Raw genomic sequence first — 26,765 nt, 5'->3', positions numbered from 1 at the left:
ACCAGGCACCAATTTCTTGAAATTGATGATCTGTTTGTAAGGTTCTCCTCTTGGTGCGGTGGACTGCTGCTGCTGTGGAGGGTGGACCATATATTGTGCCATCATATCGATGGTTCTCTGCAACCCAGCTAGAGTAGCTGCCATGGGGTCCATGGGACCCTGTGCCATAAAGGACTGATCCTATACTGGGGGTGGCTGCTCCTCTACTTGAGCAGCTCTAGGCCTCCTACCCCGCCTCCTCTGGCGGCGCCTCATCTGTCGAAACACCTCGTCGGGCACATCTGGTTCTGGTGCAGTGGCAGCTCTCCTGCTTCTACGCATTTTCCTGAAATTCAGCAGCATTAGCCCACAAAAATTCAAAACTGCTTGTTACACAGCTCTATGGACTCATATTTATACATAATTATTTGAAGCAGAAACTAGAAGCAAAGATGACAATGCAAGACGAATGTGGACCCTATTTTTCCGCATGTGACTCCTAGTAGACTCTTCCCAACACTTTAAACAACATTCCCTAAGAATCTGGAGCCTAGGCTCTGATACCACATTTGTCACGACCCAACCTATGGGCCGGACCGGCACTAGGACCTGGGCCAGCCTAAAGCCCCCGAGGCCCGTAGTAAGCCTAACTGTTTATTTTTCCCAATTCTAAGGCCCATTTGGGCCCAATTTCAAGAAACTAAACGAACAGAGTCCGGCCATAAAATGGACTTTCCAACGGAGAGTTTTCGACTCACCCGACCTGTAAACACAATAAATACTCAATTGGGGAGCTCAGCTCACCCTCCACATACTCATCAGCATAAAAATAAATGGGAGCTCAGCTTCCTCATCCAATCCATCAAACATGCATAGAATATTAAGTTTACAGGTCCAAAATAATAATTTAGTTTACAGACCCAAATCAAATAAATATTTCTAACACATGCGGAAATTTTAAGATCTAACAAGTTTATACAAACATTAGTAATCGACCTGCGAGGGAGAAAGCAGGTTAACCTCAAAAATATCCTCCTGTGGCCTGGAAAAATTTTTGAACAGGAATGAGCGTTCGACTCAGAGAGTAAAATATTAATTTTAACCATAATCTCTATAACTATCTAAAACTAATGCATCCTGTAGAGTGAAATGCAACATCAACAACATTTTCACATCATAACATCAAAAAGGTAATTTGGAGCACTCACGCACCCTGTAGCATCAATCATAATATATGGGAGCTGATCCCTATCTGACTCTCTTAAATCCAACCTGGTGCCAGCGAAGAACTCAAGCCGGACTTTCGCTTAATAAACCAAATCGAGGGTCCCAGCGAAGAACTCAAGCCGTGACTACCCGTCCTATCCATAGTCCACACCACATCACACGCACGCCAACGCACGCACACAGCTCCAAATTGCCACAACAACATCCATGGCACTTTAACAGTTATCAATGCAACATAAATCGTGCCTAGAGTTTAACTACATAAATATATGCATATAAGTGATGCATGGGCATACTTGAACATATAATAATAGTGAAATTACAATTAAAATTAATATTTTACTCACAGACTTGACGATGGTCACTGAGGCGGCTGGGCGGAGGAAGAAGGCTGTCCCGGCTCACCTGACAATTTTATTACAATCATTTAATAAATTTGACTCAATACAAACAAAGAAAAAGACCAATACGTCATAAGTCGTGCCGAAAATCCGGCAGAGTCTCCCCTATACCTAGGACCTACCCAACCTGCAAAAGGGCTCAAAACACACTTCTATATTCACAATCCATATGTCCATAACTCAATCCCATCACACAGCCCCTCCTGGGCCCATCAAATCAATCATCCATCACAATATGTAAAATTTCAATTTAATCCTTATAATTGACCATTTTTGCAAAAACTGCCCAAATCAGCTCTAAAAATTCTAAAACTTTGCCCCGCGGTCCTTAGCAATATTACTAAGCGATTGCAAAAAGAATCATAATTTTCTAAGCTACCACGAATATTTTATGGATTTTTAATCCTATTTAAGCACTAGAAAATTACGTAAAAACAAAGTTCGGGTTTACCTTTGCCGATTCCGACTTCTGGGACGCGCTCGAGACGTCTGACAATGGGGGGGTAGCCAAAACCTCGATCCAATTCGGGGACTTTTCCAGATGCATTCGGCGAATTTCGCACTTGGTCAACTGTCGAATTTCCGCGAATCGAGGATACCTACACGAAGCCCATAACACGAGGGTTAGTACATAAATTTTTCAGAATTTTCTAAGCTCATTAAATGCTCGGAAAAACACTGCGAAGTTCCGTGGGACCCATCGAAAAACAGTGTCGAAAAAATTCGAAATTTATGTCGCCGCGAAGCTCTCGACGAGTGGAACGCTCTGGTACTCTCGGTTTTCACGTGGGATTCACGGTTTGCTAGAAATCTAGCCCGAAAGTCAAAATGGGCTAAAACTTCCCGGGCAAAAATTGGACAAACCGCTCGATGGATTTTGGTGTTCTTGGTGTCTATGGAAAGCTCTCGCCGAGTAGATGATTTTAGACACAAGATCCGGTCCAATTGGTGGCCGGATCGGCCGGATTTTGGCCGGGAAGTCCAGGCGTCCCGCGCGCGCTGCGTGTCCTTTCTGAGGCCGTCTCCGGCGTTCTAGGCGGCGGCCGGTCGTGGGGGAGGACCGAGGTGGGGCGCCGGAGAGGTGGGAAGGCAGGGGAGGTGGCGGCGCGGCAAGGGGAGGAGGGAGGAGAGAGAAAAGAGAGAGAGAAGGGGAGGAGGTCGGACGCGCGGGGGAGGAAGAAAAAGGGGAGGGAGCCGGTCCGATTCGATCGGTCCGATCCAGTCCGGTCCGATTCGGCCGGTTCGATTCGAAATACAAAATTTTAAATTTTTACTTTACCTCGGGACCGAAAACGAGGTCCAAAAATTCCGAAAAAATTCCAGAAAACTCAGAAAAATACGTAGACTCCAAATATATTTTTAGTTTTGCCACGTGGTCTTTAAATTAATTTTTAAAATTCATCAAAGTTTATATTTTTGGAAAATCGAACCCGATTTTTAAAATCCAAAAAATCTCAAAAAAATTCCTAAAATTTAAATAAAATTAAAATACAAAAAATGCTCATAAATTTAAAATTTTTTTTGGGGTGTTACAGTACAAATCAATCAAAATCAATAAAAAATTTCAGATAGCAAATAATAACTGATAGTGCAATTCCAATAGTGTATTTCAATAGTTTCAGAGAGTCAATAAAATCAAGTCAATCTCAAATCAATTCAGTAACACATCAATAAATTATATAGTCAAATATCAATAAATATAAATACATTGAAGGCCTGTTTCCGAAATCCTAATGGATCTAATACAGAGATAGTTGAAAAAATCAATTATTTAATCAAAATCGAAATAAAATTCAATAATAAAATAAAACTCTAGAAAATCACATATAAAATATTTATTAAAATATTAATTTAAAATTTTATTTAATAATAAACTTAATGTTAATAAATTTTAAAAGGGACTAAAACGGTGCCATGTACTATAATTACTACTCACCTGGAACTTCCAAGACAATAGTTATTTTCAATGGAAGAGAGACAATTTCAATTGGCTGATTGAATATTCGAATCTCCTACACACCCAAAGTATTAAAAAGAAATATCAAATAACAGTAAAATAAAATGATTTTTAATATATATATATATATATAAAGTTATTATCTCACAGTAATTATGATTAACCCAATTCAGTACCAATAGTCAAAGAGAATAAAAATAAATTTATAGAGTAGTTGTAACGGTTTAAGGAGAGAAAATAAAATCAAATTCATCAATTATTGAACAAAGAACGATAATTTTTATTTTGAAAACATAATCAAAGGTGATGAATTGAGAAATAAAAATTTAAGAATTATCTGTGCATATCAGATTATTTTATATATATACGTATAATAATAAATAAAAGATTATGAAAATACCTGTTGAGAGTATTTGGTAGGAAAAGGAGGTGACAAACAGGTTTTGAGAGTAAAGTTTAGCAGAAGAGATGATTGGGGTATATATATATTTCAAGAGTTCTATTAGGTGTAGAATGGGATAAGAGTTATTATTGAACTGGGTTACAGATATATATTTAATTTCAAAAATAATATATATATATATATCTAAAAATAAATAAGCAGACCATCTAATAAAATATATATATATATATATATATTTTATAAATATATTAAATTATTGTGAGCTAATTAAAATAAAATAATAATAAATAATAAATATATATGAGTTTCCACAATTAGATAAACTGAGAGTACTAAAAAATAGTACTTCTTCTTTAATAAAAAAAGTGAGTTATTACAATATAAAGAGTAAATCTCATGTAGTTATGATAGATAATGTATGTATATTAGGTATATCTAATAATTTCTTAATTTAATAAAAAAGAACTGGCAACCTTTTGATGAGTTTATCTTTTTGGGAAGTCAGAATAATGAAAAAAAAAGGAAAAAAAATGTAAAATGCTCTTGGATATAATTTACAATTGGCTGCTATGAGAAATGAAAATTGTTATTATGACATTATCCATTGTGTAACGTTTCACCTAATTTGAAAATTTCAACTCCTGCGTGGAGATTAACGTGAGAAATGACCTTATGATTATTATTATGATAGGATTTTTTTTATTTAAATGTGACATATTGATTTTTTTTTATTTAAATGTGACATATTAAAAATTTAATATATAAGATACATAATAAAATTTATTTATTAAATATATAAATCTTATATATTTATATTTTGAGTTTATGATAAACTCAATATAAACAAGAATTTTCATTATAATAAAGAATATAAATAATTATATCTCTCATTGATTTTATATAAATTATTTTATTATATTATTTATAAATAAATAAATAAATAAAACTATTTTATTAAATGCCAACTTTTCTGAAACTCTTTCAATTCTTAGGGTGTAAGTCTCAATGCCAGACTGGTAACATTTGAGGAAGGTGATGGCTGGGGATGAAATATTCATATGCTATAGTTACAAGTTGACTTCTATTTCTATATTATCTCTTGTCTCTCTCTCTCTCTCTCTACATCAACTCTCAGTTTGTTTTTGTTTTTTTCTCTCTCTATCTTAGTTGTTTTTGTTGTATATATACATAAAGAAGAAGGTATTTACGACAGAGATCCAGAACCCATCTAGGAGAATTTAGATACTGAAAGGGATTTTCATGAAAATGATTTCGGAGGCAGGTTCTTGTTTTCCTAATTTAGCACATGGTGGTTTGCAGATATATCCTGGAAGCGAAAGTGTGGTTTCGACCAGTAATCTTGAAGCAAATTCAAGCTCAGAAACTCACTCGAGTTCTCTCCTTTATAGTCTCTCCCTTCTCAAAGACAAGGTTCATCAGGTGCAGTGTTTGGTTAGCATCCTCATCTCACCAGATGATCATCATCATCAAGCCCAGCAGCCCGAGTCAACTTCTCTAGCCATAGCCAGAATGGCCACCATGATTCAAGAAATCATTGTTACTGCTTCATCAATGGTTTTCACTTGCCAGCAGATGGCTATCGGCTCAAATTCAGCAGCAGCCAACAATAATAACACCGATGAATTGCACCATGAGGCTCAAGCTAATAAGGTTCAAGCAAATGGGTTACTACAACCAAACTTTGGTGGAAATAACATAGCCCAAGAGAGAGGACAAAGCAGCTTCTTCCCTAGCGAAAGCTTCGAGTTCTGGTACGGTGACAACTACAACAATCGAGGTATGCTTGCTCTTGATAGCAACCAAAAGGTGGAAGGAAAAGAATTTTCTCAAGGGGGGAGCGAGAAATCTGCAGAAGGGAAATCATTATTAGTCAAGAATTATGATATAATCGAATTGGATGCAGCTGATTTACTTGCAAAGTACACTCATTATTGTCAAGTTTGTGGGAAAGGGTTCAAGCGTGACGCGAATTTGAGGATGCATATGAGAGCTCATGGAGATGAATATAAGACTACAGCTGCTTTGAGCAATCCAATGAAGAACAATAGTTCAAGAGAAATAATGGGAGATAATGATAATGAGTCATGGTCGACGAAATTGCCTAGGAAATATTCATGTCCACACGAAGGGTGTAGGTGGAATCAGAAACATGCAAAGTTTCAGCCACTGAAATCAATGATTTGTGCGAAGAATCATTACAAGAGAAGCCATTGTCCTAAGATGTATGTTTGCAAGAGGTGCAATAGGAAGCAATTCTCGGTATTGTCTGATCTCAGGACTCATGAGAAGCACTGTGGAGATCTCAAGTGGCAGTGTTCTTGCGGTACCACATTTTCTAGGAAAGATAAGCTTATGGGTCATGTTGCTTTGTTCGTTGGACACACCCCAGCAATAACTTCCTTCCCGAAGCCACCAGCAAAAGTGGAGAACCAAGTGCAACTAGACGATAGGTAAATATACATACAACTCCCTCTATTTGCATATTAATTCTTACTAGCTAGTGATGATTATATATGTCTGGTTCAGCTGTTTTGTTGCACGCAGCAGCTCATAGCTAATAGAAGTCCCAAACTGCTGTCGTTTCTATCAACTCTCCAACTTGGAGTTAATTATCCATTATTTCAGTGCCTTTAAAACGTAATTTCGATTCTTTGCAACTCTGGGAATATACTAATTAGGGTTATATATATGTTGTAGGGGTTGAAGCAACTTATGTACCATGGAGTCTGCCCAGGTAATCTCACTGATCACAATGGCTCTTCCAGAAAAAGTGATACGCTGTTAAATGAGGTTTAATTTTAGAATAATCATTTCCATAGTGATTGTTTGAAGAAAGGTCTTTGTAGATGATATCCCATGAGTAATGTAGTTAATATCATGCTTTTTGGAAAATTCACATACTTCATGTACTATATATATCAGTTCTAACATTTTTCATACCCATGCCCTGGAACATATATAATGTTTGCCGTTATCTTATGAAGAATTTATGCAATCATTTGTATTATATAAGTATGTATATCTTTATATGTGCATAATAATATCGGCAAATTGCATGTATTTAGCATAAAAATTATACATAGATTTACATGAAAATAATAAACTATACAGCAAATATGAATCATGGATATATAGTTTTTAATTTCAACACAAATTGCTTAACCATTGTAGAGAACTCGGATCATGCTTTCCATTAACGTGGCTCCAAATTACCACGGTGAAAATATGGGCTGTGGCCTTTTTACTGCATATTTAATTTTGGGTTGATTTGATCATGAGATCAATACCAATTGCATCATGAGATCAATACCAATTGCCTTGACCATTATTTAAGAACTAGAACTTAGGCCTCTTGTTTGATTCAATATGATCTATTTCACAAGAAGTGCACTTTATGGGAAGATATTTTTCAGGAAGTATGGTGTAATTGTGTTTAATTAGCATATTAAATTTCAAAAAACTAAAAGCGTATTAGTGAAAAATTAGACTGGAAATGTATGAATATTCATGCTTTAAGTAAAAGTATAATATTTGAAGAAGGGTAAAATTCGAAGTAGAATGTAATTTATAAGAGTTATTTAAATTGAGTAAAGGAACTTACTTTCTGCATGAAAATTGGAAGTGAGTTTCTAAAAAAATGGATAATATTTATATGACAATCAAATAAGCTTATTTTTTATCTTCCTATAAACTTTAAGTTCTCTAACCAAGTTCTGTAACCAAGTTATTCCTAACCAAATGAGGCCTTAAATTATATTTTACATTGAAAGATATATTTTAATCCACTTTGTTGCCATACGTTAGTTTGAGATAAGAAAATTGTGCTAATATAAAAATTTGGACAATCCTCTCCATTGAGCTAGATGATTGAAGTATCGTTGTATTCTAGCAACACTAGCACCGCCATCACCCATGCTCCCATGATTAGGGATGACAACAAGTCGGGTTTTTGTGGGCACAAGATCCGATCGAACTCTAATAGGATGTGTTTAGGTATTATATAATCAGGTTCGGAATGGGTTTGGCTTTGAAAACTAATACTCGTGATGAGTTCGGGTCGGTTTGTATTTTACATGTTAGATATCCATTACCCGAATTCGTTTACATAAATACTTAATTAAATATAAAATATATATTTTTATAATAATATTTATACATTTTTATATATATTTACTTTATATAAAATAGAATTTAAATATTTTATGATACAAAATATTAATTAAAATGTATAAAATTAAATGAATTTAGATTTTTTTTTATTAATAATAATTGATTTTGGGACGAGTTGAGAATAATTTTTAAACAAGTTTGAGATGGATTCGGATTTTAATAACATTAATCGGGTTTGAGTTCAGAAAAAATGATTTTCGCGGGTAGTCTACCCGTTGCTATCCCTGCACATGATTGGAAGACATAAGGAAGGAAAACAGGGAGGATCTCATAGTTGAAGCCATTATTCAAAAGCAAGCCTGTAATAGGCAAAATAAGAGATCCTCGACCACACACCACCAAACCCACAACAGATAGAAAAATTTAGCTATTGGCAACTAAAGGACGGGAAAGTGTAAAAGGATGGCAAAACCAGTTGGCATTTCGCTCTTCTATAGCTAAAGAGGCAACCATGATATTGTTATAAATAGCTTGTATGTTAGATAGTACAGAGAGAAAGAATTCCTATATTGTTAAAATATAAGAAAGTGAAGGAATGACAAGAGTGAAATATGTATAGAATTATATATATATATAATTCAATATATATTATTCTATTATAGCACTTGACAAGTATATGTGTGAAATAAAATAATTATCATATTATAATTTTTCGTAAATAAATTACAAACAGATGTATTTATTAACAAGTAGATGTGTCTGTTAATAGACAGACATATCAATTCTATTGTCGACACCATATTTTGGCTGATCCCCATAATTAATAAACTCTGAAACCAATCCCCGGTACTAAATCTCTTTGTGCTAGATAACCACATTTCCGATCTCTCCTCACAAGGAATTGAATCAATGCTAAGCCCTCACATCAGTCAAGGCCTTACCGATCTATTAAATCACTCACCGATCTCTCAAACCCATTGTCGAATCTCCTGACCAGTCAAGTATATTCCTGATCTCTGTTGACAAACGAAATGAACTGACACTAGATCTTTTCTTACCAGTTTTATTGCCGATCTCCCTTTCAAAAGTTTAAGAATAATCAAAGGTTCCGTTCCGGTTTAAGGATGATTCCGATCTTAAATGTTCAAGCCAAATTTCTAATTTTAATCAAGTTCCGTTTAGCGTTGGTTCTCTACTGATCTTATGCTCATTATGTCTTCCGATCTCTCACACTTGGGTTGATAATCACTTTCAGTTCTTTCAAGATACTCAAACAATCAAGTGTTTAATAATTTAGAAATGTTCCGATCACAACCATTCATCGAACAAAAGAGGCATTCCATTTCATTTCAAAATTTGTACAAGTTATTCAGCTGGAGGATCACCCCCAGCCTGATCTACATTTTGTCCGTCTTCTCCCTCACCCTCAGCCTCCTCCTCACTATCCTCACCCTCGCCTCCGGGAGCCAGGTCGGCCATCCAAGAGAAGTCCTCCTCTGGGTAACGCTTCTGGAGCTCGGCCAAGAGATCCTTGTGAGCATTCACATAAGCACCGGCTATTCCTGTCACCATCTCTTCATCTTTTGCCTTAAGCTCCTCAGTAAGGTGAGCGACCCGAGCAGCTTCGTTGGCCCGGAGCGCCTGGACTTCTCCAAGAGCACGATCCTTTTCAGCCAGAACATGAACCTGTTCGGCCAGCTTATCCTCATAGTACTTCATACGCCCCTCAATTTGAGATATGTAATCCTGAGCGGATGAGAGTTGGGATCGGAGGGATGCCACTTCTGACTCTCTTCTTCTCGACCTCCTTACCCAAAGCGGTGAGTCTTTTCCTGCACTATGTGCCGGTTCACTGTGCACTCTACATTCGCACTCATGGATCGGGTCCGAATGTCGCCGAGATTGTCCGAGACAATGGTCCCGATCCTCCCGAAGGCGGATGGAAGACCCCAAGACTTTGGCAAAACACGGGTTCTCGAACACCTGGTTCTTCTCCGTGGAAGTGATCGCGACTTGAGCGCCACGAGGAGGGGGCCTCGCAGAAGGTTGAGAAGGACCCTTCTCGTGCTTGGAGCAATCGGAGGAAGTGGAGGCGGCTCTTCTCGTCGAGGAGGAGATCGGACAACTTCTGCGATCGGCGGTCCCGAAGGTCGAGGCAGGCCTCTTTGTATCTCCCCAGGTTCATGGCCGGGTGTTTGAAGCAATTCCGAACGCTTCATCTCTTTTATCTTCCGGGAAATCTCTCTTTCTTTCTTTCGCTTCTTGGAACCCTCACCACCGGCCATACCTGCACAAAGAAGAGGTCAGTGAGATCGCTAAGGTCCTGAGATCTGAGATGTAGAAAGTATCAATGCCGAGGTCAGAGAGCGGAAGCTCGCGATCTTGGCCGGTGATCAGCTGTATAGTCCAATGATGCAGCTCGGCAGTCACCGCATCTAAACAGGAGAACTTCTCCCTAGCCGCTTGATCTTTCAGTTCCATCACTACGACTCCCTCTTCCCTATTCAGAGCGAGATGCTTCGGAATCAAGGGCCCCTGGTGCCACCAGCTACGGGGGAAGCCCTCAAAGCAATTCGGATTTTTGCTCCTCAGAATGAAGAAGCGGTTCTTCCAATTCTTAAGGGAGGAGGGCAGATCGGTAAAGAGCCCACAATGAGGCTTCGCCTGAAAGAACCAGTACTCGTCATCCTTTCGGCGAGTTAGCCTGTGCAGTTCGGCGAACACCTTAGCCGTAGGACTGATTCCCTTAGCTCGGCACAGGCCTCGGAAGGCTACTAAGATCCGCCACGAGTTAGGGTGAATTTGGGCAATGCACACTCGATGAAATTTTAAGACCTCTTTGAAGAAGTTGTCCAGAGGGAACCGAAGACCGGCCTTTAATTATTCTTCGTAGACCATGATCATATCGTTTTCTTCGAAGAAGTGATCGGCACGAAGATCGCCGTGGCATTTTATTAGCTCATACGAGTCAGGCCGAATTTTGTATTCTTGGCTGAACGACTGCAGATCGGTTTCTTGAAGGACCGATGGCAGCTCGTCCAGGGGGAGGTTCTCTCTCCCTGAAGAAGGCGCATGCCTTGATAATGTCGCTTGTCCCAGAGCTGGAACGGAGACCCTAGGAGGTTCAGGTCGTGCGCTTGGCCCGACTACCTCTACCTCATCGGACGACCACAAAAACTTAATAGAAGGAGGGCTCGTAGCTCTTTGACCTTCGGCACCGCTCATTTTCAAAGGAAATAAAGATTTTAAACTAAAAAGAAAGATCAAAGCCCTTACCGGACTCTGATCGGTGTCGGAGGAACTTGAGAAAATGAGAGGATTTCGGGGTTGTTCGCGAGAGACTGAAAATGACATAAGAGAGCGAATGGCTGGCCCCTCCTCTATTTATACTGATCTGAGCATTTAATGCTCACTCTGTCCTAGGAGGCGCATTGGTTAACGGGATTCGCCAGCTGTTTCTGACATTTCCCAAGAATATTCTAGATACCTCACAAAGAGATCGGCTAGGTAAGGATCGGCGGATTAAAAGGGATATTTTGAATTGCAGATCGGATAAGTGTCATTCAGGTAAAGAACCAGATTGGATAATCACATTAGAGATCGGAAAATAATCAATGCAATAATAATAAGATGATAATCGACAAAATAAAGTCTTTATTTTCAAAAGATCGAATTACATCATTTGGGCGATCTCTAGGGATCGGATTACATTAAAATTGGATTACATCATTTCTGTGATCTCTAGAGATCGGATTACATTGAAAACAAAATACATCATTTGGGCGATCTCTAGGGACCGGAATGTCACATTGTGACTGATCCAAGGGGTGTCACCGACCAGAATCGAGGCGCTGTCGGAACACCCAATGTGGAGGAAAGCCGCTGTCGGAACACCCAATGTGGTGAGAAGCCGAATAAACTTGGAAGAGCAACCGTCAAGGGTCGCGAACATCAGCAATTTGCTCGACCAAAATCGGTTCGCGATTATGCCGATTGAACGACTCGAGATTGGCACAACCGAGGTCCGCAATCCAGATCGGTTAATTGATTCGCCTTCTCACCATCATCGATAAGGTCATCACGATTATTCGATCACCGTGGTCATGAGTTTTCATCGGAATAAAAAGGTCCATCGAAAAGATCAAAACCACAATCCTCGGAACAACGGTTTAACGATCATTTGAATAACTAGAATAGGAAAGTAAAGAAGAAAAGAGGAAAATCGGATGGAGAAAGTTTTTGGGTCGTGGGGTATATATAGGGGAAATCAAGCATTTATTGCTTAGCGTAAAACAAAGCGGACGCTCAGAATCGAGGAATTAATACTTTGACCGGACTGGGCCTGGTTAAGGGAAGTATTGGAATAATAGAGATCGTAAGAGGGGAGATCGGTATGAAAGATCGGAGAAGGACCATGTTAAGAAGGTCGGAAAGGAAGAGAGAGCAAAACGAAAGGGCGCCTCGCCGACACCATAATCGAGCCGAGGTAGTTAAAGCATTGCTGTGTAAAATCTCAACCGCACGCCCAGAATCGCCCACATTTCGACATGCGCACGTCAGATAAGATCGTACATCCTAATCTCCACCGTTGATCCAACTTGTAAGGACGAGCCTGAGCCCTTGGATCAAAGAAGAAGACGACAAAACCAAGGTGCCTTTCACTCCTAGCCCTTGGATCGCCGGACAAGAGAATTTGGGGCCGCTGATTAGAGGAGGAAGAAGACGAATATTCAAAATGGATCTCGCCATCTGTTACGATTCTCTTTAATTCTTGAGCTTAGGATTATGTCCTTCAAATCTTGACCCTCCATCTCCTCGTGATAAATCGACCCTTCAAGGAGAACACCTTCCCCTATAAATACTGTATGAAAAACTGCTCAAGGGACGGAAAAGATAGAAAAAGGCGGTGACCATAGTGGAAGAACTCAAACTTAATTCATTACTCATTATTTTAGCTTTCATAAGAAAAACTTTGGAAACCAGTTTCAAGTGTTTTCTTGCAAAGGGATTTTGAATGTCAAATTCTTCATTTTCAAATTGTTCATTATCCCGTGACACTCTCACCTTTTATCTTTGTTATCTTCTATTTCCATTCATATTGTCCAAGTTCAACTCCATTCAAGATTGGTTATTTTGACTGCTTACATTTTAACAAAGAATCCTTCATTTCGAGATAACCTTGGTCCTCCAACTATCAACTGCAAATTCTGTTACATTCTGTGATTCCATAGTTAGTTTAGTATATTTGACTCCCAACAGGTGAGTGCTATATCGTTATTTTATCAAATGTTCTTCTTTATTCACGTATTTCATTTATTCTTTTTCTGTTTGTAATTTTCACCAAGTTTATACTATATTTTAAACACGGAGGCAGTCATTCTCGAGTTTACTTCTTTGTTAATCAGTTTATTCTTTGATTTATCTTCATTACTTCTTAGCACAGGAGTTCTGGTCCCGAATAGCTTAGAAGTAACTAAACAAAATGTAGGTAACGGCAACTTAAAAGTCCTTTTATAATGATAAAAGGTCTAAATAATAAGACAGGAAAATGGTGAAGCCAAATCACGAGGAAAACTCAATAGGTCATTAGGCGAGATGTCATATGACAAAATGAAACCAAACCTTGGATAACTAAATAGAATAGATCGGGCATTAATAAGTATTGGTAAGGCGACCACATGGGAGGTCGGTACATTCAGTCTAGTATCCCCCGTCTAGTCACAAGGTATCAATTAGCCAAAAGAAGCCTTATCCCCAGCACCTTTGAATGCTAGAATCCTTAGCTTTAAGACATGTAGCTGAAATTAAGATTCGGGAGATCGGAAAAGTCCCTTTCAGGCCCCTGTTAATTTAAAAGAGATCGGAGGAGAGTTCTTATTCGATTCTCAACTTAAAATTCCAATAGACACTTAAAAGAGATCGGATGAGAGTTCTTATCCGATTCTCAGTTCAAAATTTTTAATAAGTACTTAAAAGAGATCGGAGGAGAGTTCTTATCCGTTTCTCGACCTAAAATTTCCATAAACATTTAAAAGGAGATCGGAGGAGAGTTCTTATCCGATCTTCGAGCTAAAATTTTAATAAATACTTAAAGGAGATCGGAGAAGAGTTCTTATCCGATTCTCAATCCTAAAACTCTAAATACTTCAAAAGAGATCGGAGGAGGGTTCTTATCTGATCTCCAATCAGAATTTTAATAAATATTTAAAAGAGATCGAAGGAGAGTTCTTATCCGATTCTCACACCAAATTTTAACCTGTGCGCAAAAATAATCCCAAAACAAAAAATGATATGCGACGTCAATTCACTGAGGTTGTCTCATTTACTTATGTATCTGGGTAATCCAAATTTAGTGGAAAATCAAATATTCCTTTGGTCAAAAGGATTAACATTTCTATTCAAGCCCTCCTAACTAATGCAAAGTTAAATCTACTTACCCTTATTAAGGGACGAGGCGGGGTGCCTAACACCTTCCCCACCCGTTTACGGACTCCGAACCTAGAATCTCTGCCTTGAAGTGGTTTCATTTCAATTTATCTTCATAAACGGTTTTCTTTAATTTCCCTCAAAATTAAAGTGGCGACTCATCACTCTTTTCCACTTCGGTGAGGGTTCGTTCAGGCGACCGTAAAATACCTTGCGACAGAGATTAACAAGTAGATAAATTATCATATTGTAATTTTTTGTAAATAAATTACAAACAGATGTGTTTATTAACAAGTAGATGTGTCTGTTAATAGACAGACATATCAATTCTATACAAACAGTCACAACTGTTTGTATAGGTGTCTGTTAATAAACAGATATGTCTATTAGACACAAAAGTTATAACTGTTTGTATAGGTGTCTATTAATAAACAGACATATCTATTCTATACAAATAGTCACAACTATTTGTATAGGTATTTTTTAATAAACAGACATGTCTATTACATAAACAGTTGTATCTATTGGAGATAGACAGATGTGTCTATCTAGTAAAGGTGTTATGACTTTTCATTCTTTATAAATATGGATGAGTTTTTCAATCCAGATATATACTACTTCTACTTCTTCTTCTTTTCTTCTAGTCTCTCTAAATTCGGTTCGTATAAAGAGTTCTTAAGGGAAATTTTCAAGAGTTGTTGTCTGCAGATTTCAGGCTTTATTGTATCTTGAAGGCATATTGCCATAACCTTGCAGCAATCTAATGGGGGCAATTAATACCTTAAAGATAGTGATTCATCACGCCTCAAAGCCTATTCTACACCCACTGCCTCAACAATTTTAAGGTTTTAATCGCAATAGAGTCTAAGGTTGTTTCCGTGATGAATCAAGAGTTCATGAAACTTGATCATTTTAAGGAATAAATTATGTTCACTGAGAAGGTAAAAGCAGATCAAGAAAAGAAGATGAATTGCCATGTAGAGGTCATATTCTCAATAATTCATCAGATAGGCTATAAGATTTGTTTACCTCTGTCAAGTCTCCAAATAAAATATAGAATTCGTTAGAATTCGAATATAATACAGAAAAAAAAGGTATGGATAAATTTCTCATTATGAAATATTTTGAATTCTAAATACTTGATAATATGCCTGTTATGGATAAGTCCATGAGTTGCATATCTTTGTTTCAAAGTTTAAGGATTTGAAAGTGGTAGTTCTTAAATCATTACAATTAGGAGGAATAATAGCACATCATACTTCTAATTTGAATGATTATAGAAAGAAATTACTGTATGCCACATACGACTTTTCTCTTAAATAGATTCAGAAATACTTATATATTAAAAAGTTTTTTATGTGATAATTTATTTTATGTTGATGACATGCTTATAATTAGAAGAAATATAAGGTTATATTATGATGCTAAAGCTCATGGTGAATATGTTAAAGAAGATAATAAGATTTATGTGCATAAGTTGAAAAACACTTTTTATATGCATAAATCCTAATTCATATTGATTGTGTCTATCACTAACTAGGGGGGGATATTGTTAAAAATATTAATCATAGAAAAATTTGTCTCATTTCAAAAGAGTTATGTCTATTCATTAAAAGATATTAAAATGAACTATTTATTACCGATAATTATATCTGTTTTAAAAGGTGTAAATAAATAAATATAATTGTTCTAAGAGATACAAAGTAAACGGTTGTATCTATTATAAAGGTATAAGTGAAAAAATATAATTGTTCTAAAAGATACAAAGTGAATTGTTGTATCTGTTCTAAGAGGTATAAGTGAATGGTTGTATATGTTCTAAGAGGTATAAGTGAACAAATGTAATTATTCTAAGAGATACAAAGTAAACAGTTGTATCTGTTGTAAAAGTAATAAGTGAATAGATGTAATTATTCTAAGAGATACAAAGTGAACGATTGTATCTATTGTAAAGGGTACAAGAGAATAGATGTAATTGTTATAAGAGATACGAAGTGAATTGTTGTATCTATTCTAAAATGTGTAAGTGAATATATATAATTATTTTAATAGATACAAAGTGAACTATTATATATGTTTGAAGAGATGCAAATGCTTTATAAATAGCAGTTTGGAACAAAAATCTATTAACTTTTCTTTTTTGTCTCTTCTCTTCATTTTTACCTACAATCAATATTATTATTCTTTAATTTATTATTGGGAGAATTTTAAAATTACTGTCTAGATTTATATTTTGGTTATTATCATTGAGGAATCTGCCTAAACTACCTAGCTGTAACATAGTGGGGGTTTTACTCTTTGTCAATTTCATTATATTGAGGGAAGCAAATACTCCATATCATATTTATTGCAAATTGATTGGAAATTTTGGTAGAATAATTACTTAAATTGACTATACTAATGCTATTGATAGCTTAATATATGCTATGTATTGCATTAGACCTGATATTGCTTTTGCAATGTGTAAATTATCAAGATATACTAATAATCCTAGTGTGGGATATTGAAAAGAAATTTCAAGGATTTTTGGATATTTAAAAAAAGAATTATAAACTATAGATTATTCTGCGATAAATTTTTAATTATGCTAAAACCATATAAAGAGTTGTATCCATGCAAAGAGTTGTGTCCATTGGCCAAAAGATGTAACTAAATGAAAAGATGCAATTCTTCTAAATAGTTACATGCACGAAGAGATAAACTAATTGGCCAAAAGGTTGGTACATTTTGAGTAGTAAATATAAGAGCCTTACAATTCATTTGTAAGAAGTGACAAAATGACAAATGAGTATGCATTTGTGTGTATGTGCAAGTTTAGCTTGGTTCTTTATTGTTGGATACTCTCATTTTAAACAAGTTATAGAGCAATTTATTTCTACAAATAAGGTACAAATCTAGACTGTGAATTATTTATGTAGTTCATGTTATAAATATGTGATTATATAGTTGACTAGTGAAACAAATATGGTGGAGATCCTAGAGTTATACAAATGCCAATTGGATATGTAGTACTAAGGATAATAAGTCAACCTTTGGTTGGGTGTCCACTTTAAGTGGAGATTCTATTTCTTAGGCATCAAAGAAACAAACTTGTATAACTCATTCTACGGTGAAATCTGAATTTATAACTTTGGCTAATGTTGGTAAAGAAGCAGAATGGCTGAGAAACTTGTTATTGGATATTAAGTTGTGGTCACAACCTGTGCCATCTATTTCTTTATATTATGATAGTCAAAATCATGATGGCTCAAGCTTATAGTAAAATATACAATTGAAAGTATATACATATAAGCTTAAGACATGAAAATATAAGACAATTAGTCTCTAATGGTGTTATTACCATGTTATGTTAAATCCTATAATAATCTAGCAAATCCTTTAATAAAAGGGCTCTCGAGAGTTATGATCATAAGTACATATGCTGATTAGGATTTAGAATATTCCATTAAATTTACTAATGATGGGAACCCTACTTTATAGTATTATTACTAAATAAAATTTAAAGGGTAACAACAAGTCATTAGTAAATGTTGTAATCAAGTACTTAGTGTACTAAGTTAATGGAATGAGGATGAGTATTTATACTCTTAATGAAGTTTAAAATTATTACAAATGAAACTTCACCTATATGAACATAGTAAGTGGTACAGCTTCAACAAAAGTGAGAATAATTTTTGTAAATGTTCATGAAAACAGGACGTAGCACAAGGCCATATTCGTGCTAAAATTTTGGTGAACTTTTTAAGTCGAACTAATTGATTCGTGTGTGTAGTATTTCGGATTCTATTTAATAGGAATCTAGGTTTAAGCTAAGGCCACCATGATTTCTTTAGAACTTTGAAATACTTACACTAAGGAAAAGCTTAAATCGAAAGATACTTTTCATTATGCATGAAACAATGGAATCTAACAATACAAGCTAAGTGGGGGATTGTTATAAATAGCTTGTATGTTAGATAGTATAGAGAGAAAGAATTCTTATATTGTTAAAATATAAGAAAGTGAAGGAATGACAAGAGTGAAATATGTATAGAATTATATATATATAATTCAATATATATTATTCTATTATAGCACTTGACAAGTATATGTGTGAAATAAAATAATTATCATATTGTAATTTTTCGTAAATAAATTACGAACATATGTGTTTATTAACAAGTAGATGTTTCTATTAATAGACAGACATATCAATTATATACAAACAGTCACAACTGTTTGTATAGGTGTCTGTTAATAAACAGATATGTCTATTTTATACAAAAGTCATAACTGTTTGTATAGGTGTCTGTTAATAAACAGATATGTCTATTCTATACAAAAAATCATAACTGTTTGTATAGGTGTCTGTTAATAAACAGACATGTCTATTCTATACAAATAGTCACAACTATTTGTATAAGTATTTTTTAATAAACAGACATGTCTATTACATAAACAGTTGTATCTATTGGAGATAGACAGATGTGTCTATCTAGTAAAGGTGCTATGACTTTTCATTCTTTATAAATATGGATGAATTTTTCAATCCATATATATACTACTTCTACTTCTTCTTCTTTTCTTCTAGTCTCTCTAAATTTGGTTCGTATAAAGAGTTCTTAAGGGAAATCTTCAGGAGTTGCTGTCTGCAGATTTCAGGCTTTGTTGTATCCTGGAGGTATATTGCCATAACTTTGCAGTAATTTAGTGGGGGCAATTAATACCTTAAAAATAGTGATTCATCACGCCTCAAAGCCTATTCTACACCCATTACCTCAACAGATATGCAGCCAACTCTTATACTCTAAAGGTGTAATCCTCCATGAAAAGTCTATTTTTCTCTTATAGAGTCAAGAAAGACCAAATATTAAACCACAAGTGTAACAAGCAAGTTACTAGAGAACCCTCCTCATCTTGTTTTTAGCCTCATAGTTGCAATTAAACTAAATTTCTAAATTATAATAATTCAATTTTACTATTCTACTTAAATTAAATACTATTCACCCCTTATTAACAGGTAATAATCTCACTGCTAGGCTCCATTTAAAAATATAATTTAAAAGTTTAAAATTTAATTTTTTTTTTATAGAATATAATTTTAGATGTTGAAAAAAAAACCATTTAATTATTTAAAATTCTTATAATTAAAAATGTATCATATTTAATTTTAAATTATTATTATTTTTATTTTAAATAATATATTTAAGATGACATTTTCTTTCACAATAATTCTACTGGTAATGCAATTCCAAAAGCAAACAGACCCTTCAAATTTTGGGTTAGCCCGCGTTAAACACCCAAACCGCGAAAATCAAAATTTCCGGTTAACTCAAAAAGCAATAAAAAGCATAAGTATCCTAAAATCAATCCTCTCCGTCCATTCACTCTCCCTCTAAATCCACCGTCCACGTCATCAATCCGTACCTCACCACAGATCCACCCCGCGAAATACCAAAAAAATCCACAAATGATTCTCATTTACCACAAAGAAATCACACACGTCCACTCTTGACTCTCATAAATCAAAGGTTCACGTTGTCCACGTCATCTATCCGTGCCAGTCCAATCCCACCAATGAAATAACATTCTTCTCCTCTATATAAGAACTCTTAACCGACGTCTCATTTCCCACTCACTGGCAATCGAAATTCTTTCCCTCTCTCTATATCGCAAATCAGCGCTTTTTGATCTCTTTGCATTCTCAGATGGCACCGAAGGCAGCAGAGAAGAAACCAGCGGAGAAGAAGCCGGCGGAGGAGAAGAAGGCCGAGAAGGCACCAGCGGAGAAGAAGCCTAGGGCAGAGAAGAAGTTGCCAAAGGAAAGCGGCGCCAGTGACAAGAAGAAGAAGCGCACAAAGAAGAGCGTGGAGACCTACAAGATCTACATCTTCAAGGTCCTGAAACAGGTTCACCCAGATATTGGGATCTCGAGCAAAGCCATGGGAATCATGAATAGCTTCATCAACGACATCTTTGAGAAGCTAGCTCAGGAGTCTTCTCGACTTGCAAGGTATAACAAGAAGCCTACCATTACTTCTAGGGAGATTCAGACTGCTGTGAGACTCGTTTTGCCTGGTGAGCTTGCCAAGCACGCCGTTTCAGAGGGTACAAAGGCGGTTACTAAGTTCACTAGCTCTTAGGTTGTTGGTTTTTGTTTTTGGGTATAAAAATTTGGTCTTTCTGGTTGTGAAGGCTGAGTACTATGATGGGTTAGGGATCTTCAGGTAGTTCTTTTTGTAACTAATGTATGTCGACTGAATTGGAAATGAAGCTATCATATTTTAGTAATTTCAATCTGAACTATTTTGGGTACAAATCTTTCTATCATGATATGTTACAAAATTGATTAAGTTCTATAATTGTCTGTGTCTTCTTATTCAATTTCAGCATGTACATAATCAACATATACAAAATTTCTCCCCAGTTGGTGCAAGATGTAAGCCAAGCCGGCACTTAAAATTGCAAGTCCGGCCAAGAAAACCCTGAACTGGAGATCTGAGGGAATCCCAGCCGTAGCAGAGAAAGCCACAGTTGCACCAATTAAAATTTTTTGTAATGTTTGGAATGCAGTGTAGGCCCTTCTACATGATGAGCATTTCTGGGTATGCTGTTCAAATCTATCCAACATCTGTAAGAAGAGTGTGGAAAAGGGAATTGAGATCAGAATTGCCAATTTGATAGTTAAATTTTTCAAAACTTCTGTTGGGTATTCTTTTTTACCTGGCCTTTTAATAGGATTGTTGATGGCAAAGGTTGTTGATCACTATAGCCTAACCACTCAGGTTGGCTGTTTCCATGTCGCCTCAGCCAATTTCGAAAAGCTAAGACAAAGCGATCCGCTTGAGTGGGTGTGAATGTGAGTTTTGTGTAATTTTGATTTACGTCAGTTGAACCTTCCTTTGCTTTGGAAAGAAAGATCTTCTCTTGACCCTGAAGAACAATCATGTCTCCATCGTACACCTTATTTGAAGTCCAGTGCTCGTGCCATCTGGGAACCACCTAACGTAACCAAAACTGATATTAGCTTTCATTGAAATTCATTAGGATAACAGGCATTTACAATATCAAGCTAGTTTAATGAGAAAGATATGACACAATTCACTTAAACAAGCATAGGAAGCTAAACATCTTCACACCCAGACATACTTCTGTACCACCACAATCTCTTTCTCTAGCTCATCACCAAATCCATAAACATTATATGCTTGGCAGAAGCTTTAAGGATTAGGGACCAAACAAAGATCCCTAGATCTCCAAGCACCTCAGATTCATAAATAAACTAAATCAATTTTCTGCTCCACCCTTTGAGTCACAGACATCACATTGCCCTTTTCCAAGCAGGGAAGCAAATGGCATCCCAAGATAAGATAACTTGAACTCAAGCCAAAAGCATTCATAGTATTAGCGAGCTTTTATCCTATCTAGTGATATCATGCCACACAAACATAGTCTAGCAATCTATTGAATTTATTTCAACAAAATGCCATTTTATATCAGATTTGAAAATCAAATTCTACTATCATGACTTGGGATATGAAAGCTATAAAAAGAATGAAGGTATTTATCAAGTTTGACAATCAGCAATGATAAAGTCTTGGACCATAACTGGTGTATGAGACTCCACAACATAGATCACAATGTCCTATGCATAAAATAAAGTTATTTACTAGCCAATTGCAAAGGTGCATTCCTATTCCATGGTGATATTAGGGATGAAAGACTTGAGACTTCTTACAGATGTTAACACTTTTTTTGGATATAAACTAATAATTGTAATTATCAGAATCATTTTTTGGATGTGGAATAGAGAGGAAGAACAAATTTGGCATCTAAACCCCCAATATATGGGCAGTGAAGTTCTTTCAGAATGATTTCTCAGATGTTTTAAGCTATGCTATGTTAAATGAAGACCCAATGGAGGACAGGTGATTATTACACCTGACAAGGAAGATGATTGAAAATTCTTAACAAGATAACAAAATAATTTTATAAGATCCCATAAAAATATTGAATGACAAAAAGAATAATCATGGATCATGCCATAAAAAACTTAGTTGACGTATTGGAATACCATATAATTGCTACTGGAAGCCAAAAAAGAAGGCTGAAAGGTACACACCTGCCACCAAGCAGGCCCTGGCATTGTTAATTGGAAGAAGTTTCGAGCACTACAAACAATTGAACGTGTCTTCCCAGGTGCCATTGGCACGTTGAAGGAACAAATCCATATTTTCCATTTCTGATCACCAACTATAGGAAGTTTTGCGTCTATCTCTACTCTGGAAGAAAACAAAAAGAAAAAAAAGTAAAAAACCACAAGTCTGCAATTTTAGAATCAAGAATGGCTTTTCTGGGAAAAAAAAAAAAAAAAAAGAATGGCTCAAAAAGTGAAACAGATTAGAAGAATTTAAGAGAACTCAAAAACAAGAAATTTTAGATAATTACTGGCCTCAAACTACAGTAGGTGTCTAGACAACCTAGTACTCGAATGACTTGCAATAGACTAATGAAAATCCTTTTGTACCACTATCAACCTCTTTGAAACACCATCTTATAGAAAATTTGACCACAAACACACCATATGAAGGTTCATGCAGAACTTTATACACAAGATGGTATCTTCTTACCAAACCTCAAGTATTTAAACAATGAGACTCGTGAAGTATCAAAAACCCACTTTGCAACAGGGATGCCAAAACTTCAACAGTAAACAAAAGAACCTGTAAAAGGTCCCAACTTACAACCAACAAATCATAGAAGTGACATTTTTCAAAAGCAAATAATATATGTGAGAGCAATAAGAGTTTATTAAAGTATGCAATTCTTACTTCTAGACATGAGGGTACTACTTACTTATTCATGTAGTAACAAGGTGCAACAAACTTAGCACTGATCCGTGGATTTCCATCATTAGCCCCAGCAAAGCCCCAAGGCCCACTAGCTTCCAACTTAAATGGCAAAGGCTTGGCTCTCTCTCTCCTTCCTGTAACCTGGAGATTCATTTCTCAAGGAAAGTGATAGCGAGTGAACAATTGTCCTCACAACAAGGACTCTTTCCACATTAAACAGCATTTATCAGAATGTAAAAACTGGACACGTAGTAAATCACCGTGACTTTCAGAATTCATGTCACCGAACGAAAATAAATGCAGATGGTCAAGTAGCAAAAGACAATTTGCCAAAAAATATGCATAAATTCCACCGACAGATTTGCATTAGAATGTGAAAAGAGATCGCTCAAAGCATGGATTACATTACATACACACAAAACCAATTTTTTCCAGCAGGAAACAGGCAGGTTGGGGGGTGGTGGGTTGTGGGGCTGGTGTGGTGTGGTGGGCGGTGAGGAGGAGGAGGGGGAGGGGAGAGAGATATAATCACCTATTCAATCCCAGCCAAATTCTAATGAATGTTTCACAAAAAGTGTTCTTGAAACCTGAGAAACTAGTTAGGTCATCAGGATTGCATATGCAACAAGGAACCCATGATTCAACTTAACAATATTGAAGCTCAGCACTACTTAAACTATGTAGTAAATTCCTCAAACCCCATGCAAGCTATAAAACTTCTGATCACTAGAAGAACAAATCTTTATGATTATTAGATTCATATTTGTACCTTGTGATGAGCAAAATCAATGTGGGAAGGATCAGAGACATTCTCCATAAGCGTATCATAACCATAGAACAAATCACGCTGAATTGTAACTGTTGAGAACTCGGGTTTATCAAAGTCATCAGGTAACCTAAAAAATTAGAAGAACAAATGATTGTGTAAGCATAGCATTCAATAATCCAATCGTCACAGAAACCCCAAACAGAACAAGAAATCTAAAAAGATCAATCACATTGGAGGCTTGGTTGCCTGAGCTCTCTCCCAACCATTCTCATCTGGCCAAACAAAGAGAAGACCTTGGGAAACCATCGTAGGAAATCTGGTAGCACAAGCTCTGGGGGACTTAGCCGCACGAGCTTCAGGACCTTCAGGCAAGGCCTGAGGTATCTTCGTGCAAGATCCGCACCCAGCAAATGACCATCCATGGTATGAACATTGCAGATGCCCCTTTTCATCAATTCGCCCTTCCTACAAAACAAAGGAAGCCTATCAAGATCATGAAATCCAACAATCTAGTTCCTAATTTTGGTTGCCAAGACAACATGGGAAATTAGAAAAACAAAATGTTCAGATAAAAAATTCGATCTTATTTGGCACCCAATTAAACAAACTCGCCACCAAATACTATCCTTGTACAAATTATAAGGCACAATTAGCTTAGAAAACTTAAATCAAAGAAGAGTAGTATCCTAGCTAGTTCCATCAATCAACCAAACACAGAAACCAGTTCAATTATGAAAAGGTGAACAGCACATAAATTCACAAACTTACAGATAAAGGAGCGAGCCTGTGGGGACATTTATCATCAAAAGCAACCCATTCTTGACTGGCCTTATCAAACCAAAGAACTAAGTCTCGACCCAGAAGCTGAAACGGGGTTGGCAAGCTGGGGTCCAAATCCTCAACCAAAGAAACCGGGTACCAATGATCCCTCCAAGAGAACTTGGAATCAGAACTCTCCTCTCCAGTCTCATCATCAACTCTAAAGTCTCCTTCTTTATCTTCTCCCTCCTCCTCTTTCTGAATAGATGGTGACGGGGGTGCTGCCACATGAAAAGGAGAGAACTTCTTGGTTCTCTTTGGCAGTTCTGCACTAGTAAACGAAAGGGTAGGGGCTTTGAGGGAGATGTGTTTCAGTGGCGCTGGTGATAGTAAAGATTTGGGCATGCAAGAGGCAGAGACAAGCAAAGCCATGAATTAGTAGTTTAATGATATTTCTTTCTGTTTATTGGATTAGTTTAGTCCTTCCTTTATTGGTGGATTCTTTTAAAGAGAGTGGGTTTTAGAGACAGAGACTGAGAGAGGCGTTTGCGTGCGAAATCTCCCTAGTGTGTCTTCGTTTTCTTTTTCTAACCCGGTTGTAGACGTGGAAGGGAGAGCTCGCAGTGTGAATTACTTCCATGGGTCGAAACCTGCCAAATTTTAACGGTAAAAGGAAGATCCAATTTTTCTTGCGTGTTCGGCCTCAACAAGTCGTTATCTAATCCCCTAACTATCCTCATTATTTCAAGAAATTTCGATCATGCCATTTCACTATATGACATGTCAACTAGAATTCCATAGACGATTCCCAGTTTCCGCCACAAAATGATTCACTACGTAGATGGATCATAGATTCATATCAAATAAGGCAAAGAAAATACAATTTTCACTTGTTTTTATAGGTAGGAACTGCAATGGAGCGAGTCGAAAGCAAAAATCAATAAATGATTTATTTTAAAAAAAAATATTATTATTATTTGGGATAAATTATTAAAATTTAGAATAAATAAATCAATATATTTTATTAAAAATAAAAAATAAAAATTGATGAAATTTGGTACGGGTCGAAACTTTTACCGTCACTATCCAGGGTTAGAATAAATGATTCATCTCCAAGGGCTTCTTGTGCCAATCTGTGGGTACAGATGGACTGCCTCGAAAAGAATAATTAACAAAAATAATTAAAAATTAAATTATATATTTATTTATAATTATATTATCATAAAATAATTTTATTAAATTAATTTATAAACAGCTTAATAAATTAAATTTACTTAAAAATTACTTTAATAAAGGAGGAAATTATTTTATTTGCTTGAGAAGGAATTTGCAATTGAAGAATAATGAAATTCATAGGTTTTGGAAAAACGTGTGTATATATATAAAATATTAAGAAAATATTTAAAATTAAATAAATTGAAATAATGCCAATCAAGTTTATAATAAGTAATTTTTTATAAAGAATATTTTTTATTATTTAATTATATTAAAGTAATATTTTTATATTTTAATAAAATTAATAAAATTTAAAAAATAAAAAATAACTTTCTCCCCTTTAAAAATGACTTAGGAAAAACTTTTTTTACTAAAATATTTTTTTTAACTTATTTTTTAAAATGTTGTAAAATAAATGAAATGAATGAATTTAAGAAAAATTTAAATATTAAAATTATTAATTAAATTTAAATTCAGATAAAATAATTTTTATTAATTATACATTTTCAAGAGTACATGATCATTATTATTATTATTATTTTCTCGCTAAAAAATAAAGTGTCATTTCTAGTTTCAAACCATGTGCCAAAACCGACAAACTTAGTACGGCTAAACTTGGTTGAAAAGTACAAAAAATAATAATAAAAAAGATAATTTATAATTTAAT

The 26,765-nt window shown here is 35.8% G+C and overlaps 3 protein-coding genes across 3 annotated transcripts; 2 read left to right on the top strand and 1 right to left on the bottom strand.

Moving 5' to 3' along the window:
* The first annotated feature begins 5,103 nt into the window (after window positions 1–5,103).
* On the top strand, window positions 5,104–6,927 carry LOC110673326 (protein SENSITIVE TO PROTON RHIZOTOXICITY 2-like). The gene is made up of 2 exons (XM_021836432.2): window positions 5,104–6,438; window positions 6,686–6,927. The coding sequence occupies exons 1-2, from the start codon at window positions 5,228–5,230 to the stop codon at window positions 6,690–6,692; spliced, it is 1,218 nt and encodes a 405-aa protein (XP_021692124.2). The 5' UTR covers window positions 5,104–5,227; the 3' UTR covers window positions 6,693–6,927.
* A 13,186-nt stretch (window positions 6,928–20,113) lies between these two features.
* LOC110673307 (histone H2B) lies at window positions 20,114–20,794 on the top strand. Its single transcript, XM_021836400.2, has one exon. The coding sequence runs from the start codon at window positions 20,212–20,214 to the stop codon at window positions 20,644–20,646; it is 435 nt and encodes a 144-aa protein (XP_021692092.1). The 5' UTR covers window positions 20,114–20,211; the 3' UTR covers window positions 20,647–20,794.
* A 58-nt stretch (window positions 20,795–20,852) lies between these two features.
* Window positions 20,853–25,475, bottom strand: LOC110673306 (pheophorbide a oxygenase, chloroplastic). The gene is made up of 7 exons (XM_021836399.2): window positions 24,893–25,475; window positions 24,354–24,589; window positions 24,125–24,251; window positions 23,360–23,496; window positions 22,626–22,785; window positions 21,227–21,505; window positions 20,853–21,134 (listed from the first exon to the last, which is right to left on the bottom strand). The coding sequence occupies exons 1-7, from the start codon at window positions 25,313–25,315 to the stop codon at window positions 20,880–20,882; spliced, it is 1,617 nt and encodes a 538-aa protein (XP_021692091.2). The 5' UTR covers window positions 25,316–25,475; the 3' UTR covers window positions 20,853–20,879.
* Window positions 25,476–26,765: the final 1,290 nt, after the last annotated feature.

The sequence above is a fragment of the Hevea brasiliensis genome, chromosome 1 (genome assembly GCF_030052815.1).
Source record: "Hevea brasiliensis isolate MT/VB/25A 57/8 chromosome 1, ASM3005281v1, whole genome shotgun sequence".
NCBI lineage: Eukaryota > Viridiplantae > Streptophyta > Magnoliopsida > Malpighiales > Euphorbiaceae > Hevea > Hevea brasiliensis.
This window is presented reverse-complemented; position numbering and strand designations above follow the sequence as displayed.